Source organism: Procambarus clarkii, chromosome 63 (assembly GCF_040958095.1).
Source record: "Procambarus clarkii isolate CNS0578487 chromosome 63, FALCON_Pclarkii_2.0, whole genome shotgun sequence".
Lineage (NCBI taxonomy): Eukaryota > Metazoa > Arthropoda > Malacostraca > Decapoda > Cambaridae > Procambarus > Procambarus clarkii.
In genome coordinates this window covers 25,758,054-25,774,753 of record NC_091212.1, presented here as the reverse complement: position 1 = coordinate 25,774,753, position 16,700 = coordinate 25,758,054, and the positions used below count along the sequence as shown (strand labels likewise).

The following is a 16,700-nucleotide window of genomic DNA, read 5'->3' as shown; positions in this document are numbered from 1 at the left end:
ATATAAAATCGGAGATACGTATGTTCAGTTGTGTATTTGTGAACTAAAGTCTTTGAAAATGTAATAAGTTTTACGAAACGCGCCCGTGTCGCGTCAGACTAGAAATAAAAATGAATTTTGGAGAACTGATTTTTAATTTACCTCCAACAGTGAAGCGTAATGTACGAAAGATTGAGAAAATTCGTGTTAGAATTATTAATCTTACTTTTTCGGTCATATTTAATAATATATATATATATATATATATATATATATATATATATATATATATATATATATATATATATATATATATATATATATATATATATATATATATATATATATATATATATATATATATATATATATATATTTAAACCTAGAAGGGGTACCACCTCTGGTGCAAGTGTAGGGACCCATAGCCTCGGAGAAGAAAATAAAGAGTACTCTGAGAAGACCTTGTGGATCCTCACTGAACACTTTGATATTTTCTTCTCCTACCACCCCTATTCATTTGGTATGTGTGTATATTTATCTAACTTTATTTGAAAATGTCATTACACAAAAAAAGTTACAATATTGATTACATGCAGGGTACAAGGCTGCTTGTCACAAGTTGAACAGTTCCTCCAGCTCCTCAGATGGCCTGCAGGAACACTGGATGCAATGAGCATTTCCTCTCTGGATTGCCACACTAAGGCGCTGAAAAAGAAAACTAGCTGCTCTAGGGTCTCTAGTTTCGATTAGCTTAGACCCCAACTCCTTCAAAAAGCTAGCAGCACTTTTACCCCAGGCACCAAGTGTCTCTGAGGCAATGGGGACAAAATTGTAGTGGTGCTCAAGGTCTCTGTATTTACGTGACTTGGCCGCTTCCCGGTGATTGGCAGCTCCTCCTGCTTGTGTAGCACTGAAGTCAACATAGGTATTGGCTAAAGTTGAAACACAAGTGTAGTCTCACACCAACTGTCTACCATTCTTCCAGGGGTTCACCGTGATTCCGTCTGGGCGACCGACAGGCTCATCAGAGTTGCGGGACATTAGGTAACGGGGCTCTCTCTCTGCTGGACAACCGGCTGTGGTAAGGCTTCTCTTAATAATGTCATTGACCTCGCCCTGTCTTGCATGCCATCCTCCTGTCCTTTGGCAGAGAAGGCCATGCCGTCCGTACCTGTCGGCCTCTGCCTCGCCGCAAATACACCTGTATTCGGTGTGGATTGGGGCAGCGAGGCGGAGAGCCACGGCAATTCGGAGGGCCTGTGGTGTGAGACGGGTGCCGGTTGCTGACATTGGGGTTGCTAATAGGAAATCACCTGCATGGGGAGCTGCTACAGCTCTAAGTCGGGCAGTGTCATGTGGCGTTGTCGCAGCTTCTTGGTCTGCAGTATATATATATATATATATATATATATATATATATATATATATATATATATATATATAATATATATATATATATATATATGTATATATATACATACATACATACATACATACATACATACATACATACATACATACATACATACATACATACATATATATATATATATATATATATATATATATATATATATATATATATATATATCCTTCCTCAATGCAAAAACCGTCGTGGCAGACCGAAGAGTTCCAATGACAATCATAAGCTAGGAACACAAGTGACCAAGAAAATTGAAGAGGGCAACACAGTAGGGGCAATTAGTTTACTTACCAGTGATGAAACAATCGCCCTTAGAAATACTGCTACTGCTGACTCACTGAGAGAGAAGCACCCTCCTAGAGTACCATGGGAACCCACTGCTGGGGACACAAATGCCCCAGACATGGAACCTCTATTCCTCCAAGCGTCAGAGGTATAAAAAGCCATCATGTCATTTCCACCGGGCTCAGCAGGGGGATACACTGGAGTAAGACCTCAGTACCTCAAGGAGATGACAAACCCAGTTCTCGGCGAAGTTGCCGAGACACTACTGTCAGAGGTCACGAGGTTTGTCAACGACTGCCTCTCTGAGCTGATCCCAGATACAATTAAACCTTCCTTCTTCGGAGCATCCCTTTGTGCCCTTAAGAAGAAGGGTGGTGGAGTCAGACCCATTGCCGTGGGTAACACACTTCGGCGCCTTGTTGCTAGGATATGGGGGTAGAAATAGCCTAAGTTACTCTATCCTTTTGAGATGTATTTTGTCTTGTCTCAGTAAATATACTTGAACTTGAACTTGTTGCTAAGGCAGCTGTCAGAAAAATTAGCATAGAAATTGCAACGATGCTTCGACCCCATCAACTAGGTTTTGGTGTCCCCCATGGCTGTGAAGCAGCAGCTCATGCAGCGCGAGCAAGATTTGCGATTAAGATTAAGATTAATTAAGATTCGCGAGATTAAGCACCTCCCAGAAAATAAGGCATTAATTAAATTAGACTTTAAAAATGCCTTTAACCAGGTAAAAAGGGATGTAGTACTGGAAGCAGTTCGAACAAGCTTTCCTTGTCTACTTCGTTTTCAGCAGGGTACAGTAGGGAATCGACACTGTTGTTTGGGGAAAATGAAGTTGTTTCTGCAGGAGTCCAGCAGGGAGACCCACTTGCCCCTTTCCTTTTCTGCATGGCAGCTAAAGAGGTCACAAGCAGGTTGTCCAGCGAAATCAACATCTGGTTCCTGGACGATGGCACCCTGGCAGAGACACAGGAATCCCTGCTAGGAGATCTACAGCTAGTGAAATCTAAGGGAGAGGAGTTAAGCCTTACCCTAAACCCATCAAAGTGTGAAATCATCTCATCCAGCCAACCAATCATAGATGCAGTTCGAATCTTATTGCCAGGAGCCCCAGTGATCGCTCCCACCAACAGTGTGCTGCTAGGGGCACTTCTATTGAGGTTGTCCTCGAAGAAAGGCTGAACGACCTGAGGAGGATGGAGGGAAGAATAGGGGCTTTGGATGCTCACGCTGCTTTGTACCTTCTCACAAGGTGCCTGGCTTTGCCCGGACTTACTTATTTCCTCAGGTGTGCTCCTTCCTTCGACAGCCCAAAATTAACAGAATATGACTCACTCCTAAAGTCAATAACTACGAAAGTGTTAAACCTCTCCCTGCAAGATGACCAGTGGACCCAAGCAACGCTCCCAGTTAGACTCGGGGGTATAGGTATTCGCAAAGCGACACAGTTAGCATTGCCGGCATTCTTATCCTCGATCGCTACAAGTGAATTAGTGAATGAAATACTACCAGAATACCTAAGGAACTCCATTTGGATTCGTGATCCCAAATTTGTGAAAGGAGCTGGTCAGTGGGACACTCTTGCTAATTCACACACTCGATCAACTTTTCCAAACGACAGCAAACAGGACAAATGGGATAGCCCCATAGTGGAGAACATCGCCAAAGAATTGCTGGAGGCAGCTTCTGAGAAGGACAGAACGCGTCTTCTAGCTGTGCAAGCCCCCCATGCCGGGGACTTCCTATTAGCAGTCCCAAATTCCGCCTTGGGCACCCGCCTGGACCATCGGATCCAAAGTATTGGTGTTGCCCTGCGCCTTGCCGCCCCTATTTCCACCGAACACCGGTGTATTTGCGTCTATGCACGGGCGGACCAATACGGCAGCCATGGTCTCATCTGTCGTAAGACACAGGGAAAGATTGCCAGACATGAAGCAGTCAATGACAGCATTAAGAGAAGTTTGGCTACAGCTGGGTGTCCAGCACAAAGGAAATCTCAGTTGTGCAGACCTGACAACAGCCCAAAACACCCAGATGGAGTCAACCTGCAGCCATGGAGGGAGGGTAAACAGGTCGTATGGGATTACACGTGTGCATCTACATTGACTGATACCTATCTACCTTACAGCACAGTTGAGGGAGGTGGGGCAGCCACCTTCAGGGAGACCCAGAAAACCAACAAGTACAGGGATCTAGAACGTTGTTACAGGTTCATGTCGATAGGCTCTGAGACTCTGGGCGCCTGGGGTAAATGTGTGCTTAAGTTCTTAAAGGAGGTGGACGAGGAACTTGTTGGGAAAACTAAAGACTCACGAGCGGCCAGTTTCCTGTTCCAGCGCCTCAGTGTCGCAGTTCAGAGAGGAAATGCATGCTGTATCCTGGATACGCACTCAACCTCCGAGGAGCTGGACGAGGTCTTCGAACACTGATTGTTATATTGTTATATATATGTGTGTGTTCTCTGTAAACTGTAGCATTGTAATACAATAAACTAAAATAAAACAAAACAAAATATATAAAAAAATAATAGGGGTGGTAGGAGAAGAAAAGATTAACGTGTTCAGTGAGAATCCACAAGGTTTTCTCTGAATACTCTTTATTTTCTTCTTTGAGGCTGTGGGTCCCTAGGGTAGCTTGGCTTGGCATGTCGCCCAATAGTAGCCTGGCTTGGCACACCTTGGGATGGGAAAACCGTTCCCTATACCCTCGCCTCCGGGACAAGGAAACATACTAGACAAATTAGCAGAGTGGTATACACGAAGCCTCGCACGCAACCCTACAATAACAATATTGACAGCGGCCATGGCGCCTCTACACCAAGTCACGTGCGCCGCATGTTTCACGTTTAGTACAAATTTGTGTTTCTCAGGCTGAGCAAGATCCTGAGTGCATACAAATGTAGCTTATAGTATAAGGTATAAAGGAAGACACGCTAGAGCAATGCATATAATACAACTATGCGCACTGAAATCCTTAGAAGTGTATTTCAGTATGTTGGAAGTCACTCTCTCCACAAACAAGACAAAAGCATACTCACATCACAGCGGGGGGGGGGGGGGGGGGGGGGGAATGAAGAACTACAAATTAATGGTGTAACACTAGAATGGGTTGACCACTACAGGTACCTTGGCGTCATTGTCGCTCTAACAAGGGGAAGAAAGAGGAGCTCAACCAACTCATAGGAACATGCAAAAGTCGACTCAGGGTACTGAAAGCTATGACCTGGAATGAACACAGAGCCTCTATTGCCGTGCTTAAAATGATGTATACAGCCTATGTGCGCTCCGTCATAGACTATGCCGCACCAGTTCTGTGCACCTACTCCCAAAGCGATATGAAAAGGATCGAAAGCATACAAAATGAAGCCATGACAATCATTCTTGGAGTTCCAAGAACTGCCAAAACATCTAATCTACGAGAGGAGTTGTCCCTCCCCAGTGTTAAAAGCAGATTTAAGGCACTGAATGCTAAGCTTGCAATTAGGATAACCAGAGATGCCTATTACAATGATATTGCCAAGAAAAAATTATTTTTTTGTTACTTACAGGAGGAAACAGGAGAAGCAAAAAATGGCATCACAGATCAGTTTGCTACCTCAAAGAACTTCACTTGGTTAAACAAGAACTTGAGCTCCTGCCTGTAGAGAGGTTACCTCCCTGGGAGGATGACTCATGCAGGATTATCATCAATGAAATGGCAACGAAAAAATACAATATGATACCACAAGAAATGAGGCAAAAGTTTCTCGGGAAATTTTATAAAGAAGCCGGAAATGAACTATATCAAATCTACACTGACGGGTCATCTAATTCTATCAATCGCAGGGCTGGTGCAGCATACCCGGTAATTAGGAATAATGCCTTTCAACGTAGAAATGAAGAAAAAGCACGTATTGAGAACTATGCCTCTTCAACGCAAGCAGAGCTAGTTGCCATTGTTATAGCGTTAATATTCCTTAAACGAAACACTAATGGTGCAGTGATCTGCACTGATTCAAAAGCAGCGTTACAAAGCCTAAGTAAAAATCGGGCAGAAAATCTTGCGATAGTCGCTGAAATTAAGAGAGCTGTGAGGGTACTAATCAACCAAGGAAGAGTCGTCAAGTTTCTGTGGATCCCCTCCCATGTTGGAATATGTGGGAATGAACGAGCAGATGTGCTGGCTGCTGAAGGTGCTTAAGGAGACCATATTGAATACTTCATACCCAAGACTCTGCTACAAATTAGAGGTATTGTCAGGCAACATCACCGTGACAAGATAACTGAGGAAAGGAGGATAGAAGCACAAATCAGCGAATCTGTACGATGGTACAACATGGTTGCAGCTGGCAATCCCAATCATTATGGACGAAGAGGAGGTGGCCGCGGGAGAGAATCAGTAATAGCGAGAATCCGTCTTGGATACAAATATCCATGGAGATCGAGATAGAAACAACAGTTGAGCAGCGGAGTTGCAGAATCTGTAATGAGAGTGACGGACACCGCCTTGACCACTACCTGAGATAATGTGAACACGTGAGAGACATTAGAAATATGTGTAAAATAATAAACCCCACATTGTTTGAGTTTGAGTTAGGAAAACACTATTTGTGAAACATAGATACTGTTCTTAAAAAATTCCCCCATTTTGCACTCGCAAGATATCGTAAGATTTTAAAGGTTGACTGATGTTAATCTTCTTGTTTGAGGAGATGTTCATTTGAGACAGTTAAGCAAGTCCGAGCTGTGTCTGGTTACAAGTGACAGGATGAACAACCCAGCGGGTTTTCTTCCAACTGGGGAGTGTTGTACATGCTGCTATGGCTGTATGTCCACTCACAGGATGAGTGGCGCTACCCAATAAACTCGCCCCTCATGGCAAAATTTAACAATTTAAAAATTGGGAAGTTAAATTTATAGACATCTGTAATTAGATCTGAGGCTGAAAAAATGAAGAGAGCTTTGAAGGTATCCGATTTCTCCCTCACTTGACTAAAGTGTTAAGTGACTTAAAGGTTCCAGCACTTGGACCTATCTTTTACCATGACTCACTTGGTTCGCTTATAGAAAGCCAGGTTTTCCCTTGTAATTCAAGCTGATGAGAATAGACCCATGAAGAAACTTATTACAATGCCCCTAGTGCTTGAGTAAAGTGAAGGAATGACTCAGTATATGTGTAAGTGTATTAAAAACCTAATTTTTGGATGTAAACTGCATCCTTTCTCATGGTGCTGAATAATTCAGGCATGTAAACATGCAGCCCACACGCAAGCACACCTGCGGTCCACATGCAAGCACACCTGCGGCCCACACGCAAGCACACCTGCGGCCCACACGCAAGCACACCTGCGGCCCACATGCAAGCACCTGCGGCCCACATGCATGCACACCTGCGGCCCGCATGCAAGCACACCTGCGGCCCACATGCACGAACACCTGCGGCCCGCATGCAAGCACACCTGCGGCCCACATGCACGAACACCTGCGGCCCGCATGCAAGCACACCTGTGGCCTGCACAAAAGATACTGTAATTTGATCAATTAACGGCCAAAATTGCAGTTTTTATCATTTAAGCTATCACCATTTAATAAATTTCAGAAGCATAACAGAAACACGAATGCAGCTGTGAGGCAAGCGAGTTAACACTTCTAAAAATAGACATGACGTTAACTGTTAAGCGAGCCTAAACTTCGTTTCAGTTTTTTAAGCGATGATTTTTTTTTCAGATTCCATATCATCTTTAAAATGTCAAATGCTCCTCCAGTAGGAAAAAAGGAAACTGAACGAAGGAGAGCGAGTGTTTCAAGAAAAACGGGAATTACTGTATTTTTGCTCAACGGTGAATGGAAAGATACATTGTTTAATTTGCAACAACAGCATTCCCACACCCAAAGAGTACAACTTGAAAAGAGATTATTAAACGAATCATCGATCTTACGATAATTATGAAGGTCCAGTGCGGGTCTCAAGACTCTAGGAATTGAAGGCTAACTTGAGACAGCAACTGACCTGTTTTACGAAAATTGAGAAAGGGAATGTGGCTTCCGTTAGTGCAAGCTGTGAACTCAGCCCAATGATCGCCATGAGTGGGAAATCTTACAGAGAAGGAAATTTCGTAAAGCAATGCCTTGTAAAAACGGCTCAAGTTGTCTATCCAGAGAAAGCTCAGTACTCACTTCCCCCTTCAGAGCAGGAGAGATTGCTGAAATAGAGGGAATACAGAGAACATATACGGCACGCATAGACGCAATAAAGCACCTAAATTATTGGGATCGTCTCAAAGCCCTCCAAATGTACTCACTAGAAAGAAGACGAGAGAGATATCAAATAATATACACCTGGAAGATACTGGAGGGCCAAGTACCAAATTTACACAGTAAAATAACAACGTACTAGAGTGAACAATATGGAAGAAAATGCAGAATAGAACCAGTGAAGAGCAGAGGTGCCATAGGCACAATCAGAGAACACTGTATAAACATCAGAGGTCCGCGGTTGTTCAACGTCCTCCCAGCAAGCATAAGAAATATTGCCGGAACAACCGTGGACATCTTCAAGAGGAAACTAAATTTATTCCTCCAAGGAGTGCCGGACTAACCGGGCTGTGGTGGGTATGTGGGCCTGTGGACCGCTCCAAGCAACAGCCTAGTGGACCAAACTCTCACAAGTCAAGCCTGGCCTCAGGCCGGGCTTGGGGAGTAGAAGAACTCCCAGAACCCCATCAACCAGGTATTAACCAGGTAAAGCACACTTATTCAAAGATATTTCAATAACCAGGAACACTGCTGCTGAACGGATTGATGAAATGTCAGGTGATCTGAAACAACAGTTGAAGGCCGTATCATCAAGATTTGAACATTTTTCTATTACTTTAGATGAGACCGTTGACATCACTGGAATAGCGCAGCTTGCGGTCTTCATCAGGGTCTGTGATATTGTAATTAATATTTATGAAGAACTGCTTGAACTGTTCCCCATGCATGACACTACAGCAAGCCAGGACATCTTTGAGAAAGTCGAGCAGGTTCTGCATGACTGGTGTGGATTTGAGTTACCTTGCATGCTTATCTACCGACGGTGCTGCCAATATGGTTGGCAGACAATGGTGTTGCTGCCAAGTTACGAAGAAAAATAGAAAACTGGCATCCAAATTCATCATTTGCACATTGTCAATGCATTATTCACCAGCAAAATTTGTGTTCAATGATTTAAAAATTGGATTATGTGGTTAGTTTGGTCACAAAGACAGTGAACTACATCAGAGGCCGAGCTCTCAACCACCACCAATTCTGCCAGTTGTTGGAAAATTGGATAATCAGTTTAACGATGTTCCAACCTTCACAGAAGTCCGCTGGTTGTCATGTTACAAAGTGTTTAAAAGATTTTATTTGTTGAGACAAGAAATAATTATGGTTTTGGAGATGAAAGGTCAAAACACAGAGGAAATAAAAGATGAAAGTTGGCTCCAGGATCATCTGGGTTTTGCTGTGGACATAACTGAACAATTAACTGCTCTTAATTTGAAATTACAAGATAAAAACAAACTCATCACTCAGTTGTAGGATAACATCAAGTGCTTCATTACAAAACTAAGCTTATGGAATTCACATTTCTCAAATGAAAATTTAGTTCATTTTCCTAAGTGCAAAGAGCTGAAAACTGCCAATACTGAGTCTGTACTTAGCTTTGCTTAGTATGACAGTCACCTGGAATTGTTTTTTCCAGTAAAGGAATTTATGGAAAGATTTCGTGATTTCTCATCTTTTGAACACCACTTTGCATTATGCTCAGCACCACTCACATTTGATGACGGCCCACATGCAAGCACACCTGCGGCCCACATGCAAGCACACCTGCGGCCCACATGCAAGCACACCTGCGGCCCACATGCAAGCACACCTGCGGCCCACATGCAAGCACCTGCGGCCCACATGCAAGCACACCTGCGGTCCACACGCAAGCACACCTGCGGCCCGTATGCAAGCACACCTGCGGCTCGTATGCAAGCACACCTGTGGTCCCTCAGGGGACCCTCAGTTTGACATGCCTGCTGTGTGTACAATGTTGAACACTACACATGCACAATATGAGAAAGGATGCAGGTTACATCCGAAAATTTGGTTTTTAATACACTTACATAAATATTGGGTCTTCCTTCACCTTCTATAGACTCATCTCACCAGTGGAGTGGAGCAAGCCTTCGCTCACCTCAAGTTGTGCTTAGAAAAGCTGACTCAACTACTGTCATTTCATTCCATCAGCGGGATAGCATATGATGCTTAAACAGAAAGCCACATACGCATTATCATCGACTATATACCTCCCTGCCACCAATGCTAAGCCAATCTGTACTTGATAGCCGAAGCCCACAGTAATCCACGTACATGGTACCAACGGAAGACTCCATAAGTGCTAGCAATATGCCATATGTACTTCCAACCGTAGTGTTGGCAACAGACCCCATGCGTACTGTCAAATACAAGCACTATTCGTAGTACTAACGACAAACCCACATTCGTATATATTGAACCCCATTACTCCAATATATTTGGTTTCTACACCGTCCGTATACTTTGTATTATATTTTATTTAATAACTAAAAAGTAATGTGTAAATGCAGAAACTCCAACTTACTATGTCACATAATTAACTCCAGTTATGTTTTGCAGACATCTAGAGAACTGGCGAACGTGCTTATTCCAGCGAGGTAAACGCCAGCGGAGGTGCGCTTACCGCGCTTGTTCCAGCACGGTATTAAGCGAGGGTTCCCACCAGTGGTGTCAGTGTGATCATGGGGATGGCGGGGCAGAGTGAGGATGGGCAGGTCTTCCCAGAGGCGTGGATGAATCGTTGTTATAAGGACCTCGTATATCCCAACCCTGCCTGCGTCCAGGTTAGTCAACCACCACGCTCCATCCCTTTCTATCCCTTTGCCCAATTTTCCTTACTAATACCTTTTCCCCCCACACCGCATATATATATATATATATATGTGTGTGTGTGTGTGTGTGTGTGTGTGTGTGTGTGTGTGTGTGTGTGTGTGTGTGTGTGTGTGTGTGTGTGTGTGTGTGTGTGTGTGTGTGTGTGTAAATCACGAAAATTAACACGTGATGAAAAATGTGACAGTGTCAGACCACAGAGGAAGAATTGAAACTGGAATTTCCTTAAATACTTTCGTATATTAATACATCTTCAGAAGGATTCCTTCTGAAGATATATTAAGGGGGGGGGGGGGGGGGGGCAAGAGTTCCAAATATGCAATAAATGAAAACTGGTTCGATTTCAATCAAACTTTTTTGACGAGTTGTATACGAAAAGGGTTTCATCTGGTCCAAGTCTCAGCATCGTAGCATAAAATATGAAGAGAGAAAAAAAATATGGAATTATGTGTCAACGATTTTCCAAAATGGTCAAACACGATTATCGAACACAAGTGTCAACTGAAATCATGCCTATGACTCTCAGCTATCACAATAGCATATATTAAAAAAATTATAGTTTTATTAAAAAAATTAAGTTAAATTTTTTTGTTTTTTCAATTTTATTTTTCTTATTTGTTTATCGGACTATTTGCATGAAACTTATACACCTGACTGCGCGAAAGCCTATCTGTAAGGGTGCCAATTTTGGAGGAAATTGGTTGATGTCACCCTCAGCCACAGATGGCAGCACCCTCGAATAAGTAAAACTTTATTTTTTACGTATTTATTGTCAAGTAACATAAACGTTGTATAACTTTCATTTTTTATTCAATTTACATGAAACTTACACCTTATATGTAAAGTTTATGTCTCAAAAATCGGAATCCAGCAGTTTTTCCTAAATTGATTTATAATAGCAATAAACATGATATATTTGCCTTTTTTTCGGGGGGAGGGGGGTAACTTTGACTATTTGTATTAGAAAAACTAAACATGTTTTGGAAAATCCCCGGCTTCCAATCCTTTATTATATTTTAATGTGTCAGAAAAGTGTCATAGAATGATTCTACAACCACACGTTTCATGATATAAACTCACTTGAAAATGTGTAATATTCGTTTGAAAAAAAACAAAAAAAATTAAATCTCCCTTTCTATTTACGATGCAGTACTGAACCTTGGAGCAATTGCAGCCCTTTTCATATACATCTAGTCAAAAAATATTGGTTGACATTGAACAAATTTAAAAAATCCCTTCTCTTGGCCCCTAATATGCAAAAGTACTTTAAGGAAATTCCTGTTTCAATTCTTCCTCCGTGGTCTAACACTATCATATATATATATATATATATATATATATATATATATATATATATATATATATATATATATATATATATATATATATATATATATATGATATATATATATATATATATAAATATATATATATATATATAAATATATATATATATATATATATATATATATATATATATATATATATATATATATATATATATATATGATATATATATATATAAATATATATATATATATAAATATATAAATATATATATATATATATATATATATATATATATATATATATATATATATATATATATATATATATATATATATATATATATATATATATATATATATATATATATGATATATATGCAACTGACGATCACAAAACACTGATCATTTTATGCGGAAAATCCACAGAGAAATATGAAATGAGGTGAACGTTTCGGCTTTGTTAAAGCCTTTGTCAACACCAGACTCACCTTTGTCAACACCAGTCTGGTGTTGACAAAGGCTTTAACAAAGCCGAAACGTTCACCTCATTTCATATTTCTCTGTGGATTTTCCGCATATGATATATATATATATATATATATATATATATATATATATATATATATATATATATATATATATATATATATATATATATTTATATATATATATATATTTATATATATATATATATATATATATATATATATATATATATATATATATATATATATATATAAATACTAAATAGAATAATAAATCATTCTACTTTGCTCTGATGAAGGCGAATTAGCCGAAAACGCGTTAAGCATTTTCTATTTTTCATATGTGGTTATTCTGCATACTTGGATCAGTGTTTTTGTGATCATTGTTGCATATATATATATATATATTTATATATATATATATATATATATATATATATATATATATATATATATATATATATGCGAACAAGCCTGAATGGTCCCCAGGACTATATGCAACTGAAAACTCACACCCCAGAAGTGACTCGAACCCATACTGCCAGGAGCACTCTGCTGGCGTACAGGATCCCTTAACCGCTCGACCAACACGACCGGACAAAAGAGGATGGTACCCGAGGCTATTTCCATCCCCCCGCCGGCACTCTGTTGGTAATCTTGGGCATGGTATTTTATCAAATCACCTCATTCTTTGGGGCACACGTGAGGAACACAAATGCAAACAAGCCTGAATGGTCCCCAGGACTATATGCAACTGAAAACTCACACCCCAGAAGTGACTCAAACCCATACTGCCAGGAGCACTCTGCTGGCGTACAAGATCCCTTAACCACTCGACCAACACGACCGGACAAAAGAGGATGGTAGCCGAGGCTATTTCCATCCCCCTGCCGGCACTCTGTTGGTAATCTTGGGCATGGTATTTATATATATACAAGAAGGTACATGGGGTTTGTGAGGATACACAGCATGGTGTTAACATTCTTGTAAAGCCACTAGTACGCTCAGCGTTTCGGGCAGGTCCTTAATCTAACATAATTTTAAGTAGGTAAATTCTAGCAAAATTTATAAAGTGATAAAAGGTACATTGCAAGAAAAAAAATGAGATGAGAGAGATTAGTGGCTATATTAAAGCACATCGGTATCTCTGATTAATTGCATTGACAGCTTGATTTGTAATTTAACAAAGATTAATAGGCACAATACAGCATATTGATATCACATATAAGAAAAACAGCAATGATCACAAGGATAAAGTTATTTGGATTAGGTACATAAAGATTGGAGGATTGGGTTGCACTAGATACAGTGCAATGTTAAAGCACAAGATTGGACACTATGACGATGAAATTAGGTACTTTTTGGCTAGTTCCCATTATGTGTCTATGTAACCCTTTCCACCACCGCCCACGAGGTGGGTATGGGGTGCATAATAAATAAATTAAATAAGTTATCGCCGTCGAATCAACTAGGGAAGGAAGCTATCAGGGGAAAGCGCCAGGCCATTACGACTATGTAGCACTGGGAAGGAATCAGGATAAGGACTTGGGATAGGATTGGGGGAAGGGATGGTGCTCAACCTCTTGGGCTGGACGGTAGAGCGACGGTCTCGCTTCAAGCAGGTCGGCGTTCAATCCCCGACCGTCAAGTGGTTGGGCACCATTCCTTCACCCCCGTCCCATCCCAAATCCTTATCCTGACTCCTTTCAAGTGCTATAATGGCTTGGCGCTTTCTCCTCATAATTCCCTTCCCTCGTTGATTCCAAGGCGATAACAGCCGAGAAATAAGTTAAAAAACACTGTGGAAAATCAAACCCACATTTTCGGCTTCTTAGGAGTCGTGGGTTTTTGCAATGGGAGCGAATACTCTTTAAAGACGGGCATGAGAGACCCCCTCAACCCCCCCCCCCCCAATGACACTGGCCATGTAATCACAATTCCAAAGCTTAAGTTCCACGAGACTTAGCATGAGATACGATAATGTCTCAACCGTCTGGCCCCAAGCCTCCACCACACACAGCAATTCTCTTGTATAGATAAAGTTAGATGTCGGATCTTACAGTCTGAACCGCACTACTAGGACTCTTAGCAAGGCTGGGTTGCTTAACAGGCAATACGATTTTCGACATTTTCAAATATTTCTTTCCAATTTGGTTCATTTCTAACAATATTAATATATTAAGAACATGAATTACTCACTTAGTTATGCTGGGTTAAGATAGGCTACGTAGGTCATAGTTAAGTTTGGTAAAAATTCTGTCAGTATTGACCCAAATAAAATATAAAAATAATATATAACACAGCGAAAATATATCATTCCATGAGAGAAAATGTTTTAAACATTTAATATTTCAGGAAAATTCGGCTTGTTAGACAACTCTGACAGTTAAATACGACATATATACATATACTCTACATATTCACGAGGGTAGGAATGAAAACAAAATGCCACCATAAACTCAAAACCTTTGATCTGCCTCAAGTTGGTTTTAGCAGATCAACTTTTTCCATAAATATTTTAACTTTTGTAATTTTTCCTTATTCTGTCAATGTTCAAATGTGTCTGGTACTAACCTAACACTGCCTGCCTAACAGTGCGCAGGACTGAGTCTAAACTACTATTTCCCCGTCTAGTTGGTCCCTCTGCATACTGACCTTACACTCAAGTCTTTCCTCACGTCCCCACGGCTGTTGGGGCGGTGGTGTTGTGGTGATTGTGTTGAAGGGGTGTTGTGGTGGTTGTGTTGTGGTTGTGTTGTGGTGGTTGTGTTGTGGTTGTGTTGTGGTGGTTGTGTTGTGGTTGTGTTGTGGTGGTTGTGTTGTGGTTGTGTTGTGGTGGTTGTGTTGAGGTGGTTGTGTTGTGGTGGTGTTGTGGTGGTTGTGTTGTGGTTGTGTTGTGGTGGTTGTGTTGAGGTGGTTGTGTTGTGGTGGTGGTTGTGTTGTGGTGGTTGTGTTGTGGTTGTGTTGTGGTGGTTGTGTTGAGGTGGTTGTGTTGTGGTGGTTGTGTTGAGGTGATGTTGTGGTGGTTGTGTTGTGGTGGTTGTGTTGTGGTGGTTGTGTTGAGGTGGTGTTGTGGTGGTTGTGTTGTGGTGGTTATGTTGAGGTGATGTTGTGGTGGTTGTGTTGTGGTGGTTGTGTTGAGGTGGTGTTGTGGTGGTTGTGTTGTGGTGGTTGTGTTGAGGTGATGTTGTGGTGGTTGTGTTGTGGTGGTTGTGTTGTGGTGGTTATGTTGAGGTGGTGTTGTGGTGGTTGTGTTGTGGTGGTTATGTTGAAGGGGTGTTGTGGTGGTTGTGTTGTGGTGGTTGTGTTGAGGTGGTGTTGTGGTGGTTGTGTTGTGGTGGTTGTGTTGAGGTGATGTTGTGGTGGTTGTGTTGTGGTGGTTGTGTTGTGGTGGTTGTGTTGAGGTGGTGTTGTGGTGGTTGTGTTGTGGTGGTTGTGTTGAGGTGATGTTGTGGTGGTTGTGTTGAGGTGATGTTGTGGTGGTTGTGTTGAGGTGATGTTGTGGTGGTTGTGTTGAGGTGGTGTTGTGGTGGTTGTGTTGTGGTGGTTGTGTTGAGGTGGTGTTGTGGTGGTTGTGTTGAGGTGGTGTTGTGGTGGTTGTGTTGAGGTGGTGTTGTGGTGGTTGTGTTGAGGTGATGTTGTGGTGGTTGTGTTGAGGTGATGTTGTGGTGGTTGTGTTGAGGTGATGTTGTGGTGGTTGTGTTGTGGTGGTTGTGTTGAGGTGATGTTGTGGTGGTTGTGTTGAGGTGGTGTTGTGGTGGTTGTGTTGTGGTGGTTGTGTTGAGGTGGTGTTGTGGTGGTTGTGTTGAGGTGGTGTTGTGGTGGTTGTGTTGAGGTGGTGTTGTGGTGGTTGTGTTGTGGTGGTTGTGTTGAGGTGGTGTTGTGGTGGTTGTGTTGAGGTGGTGTTGTGGTGGTTATGTTGAAGGGGTGTTGTGGTGGTTGTGTTGTGGTGGTTGTGTTGAGGTGGTGTTGTGGTGGTTGTATTGTGGTGGTTGTGTTGAGGTGGTGTTGTGGTGGTTGTGTTGAGGTGATGTTGTGGTGGTTGTGTTGTGGTGGTTGTGTTGAGGTGATGTTGTGGTGGTTGTGTTGAGGTGGTTGTGTTGAGGTGATGTTGTGGTGGTTGTGTTGTGGTGGTTGTGTTGAGGTGATGTTGTGGTGGTTGTATTGAGGTGGTGTTGTGGTGGTTGTGTTGTGGTGGTTGTGTTGAGGTGGTGTTGTGGTGGTTGTGTTGAGGTGGTGTTGTGGTGGTTGTGTTGAGGTGATGTTGTGGTGGTTGTGTTGAGGTGATGTTGTGGTGGTTGTGTTGAGGTGATGT

At 41.7% G+C, this 16,700-nt stretch overlaps 2 protein-coding genes across 3 annotated transcripts in view; both read left to right on the top strand.

The window, feature by feature from the left end:
• The window catches only part of LOC123769605 (uncharacterized), a 155,031-nt gene that overhangs the window by 4,505 nt on the left and 133,826 nt on the right, over positions 1–16,700 (top strand). For both annotated transcript variants that reach the window (XM_069308813.1, XM_069308812.1), the window contains exon 2: positions 10,342–10,565. In XM_069308813.1, coding sequence (XP_069164914.1) covers positions 10,464–10,565 — 102 coding nt within the window. In that variant the 5' untranslated portion in view covers positions 10,342–10,463. The remainder of the gene's footprint in view (positions 1–10,341; positions 10,566–16,700) is intronic.
• Positions 2,283–9,234, top strand: LOC138354561 (general transcription factor II-I repeat domain-containing protein 2-like). Its single transcript, XM_069308928.1, has 4 exons — positions 2,283–2,420; positions 5,241–5,305; positions 8,450–8,696; positions 8,905–9,234. Exons 1-4 carry the CDS (start codon positions 2,283–2,285, stop codon positions 9,232–9,234), a joined length of 780 nt encoding a protein of 259 aa, XP_069165029.1.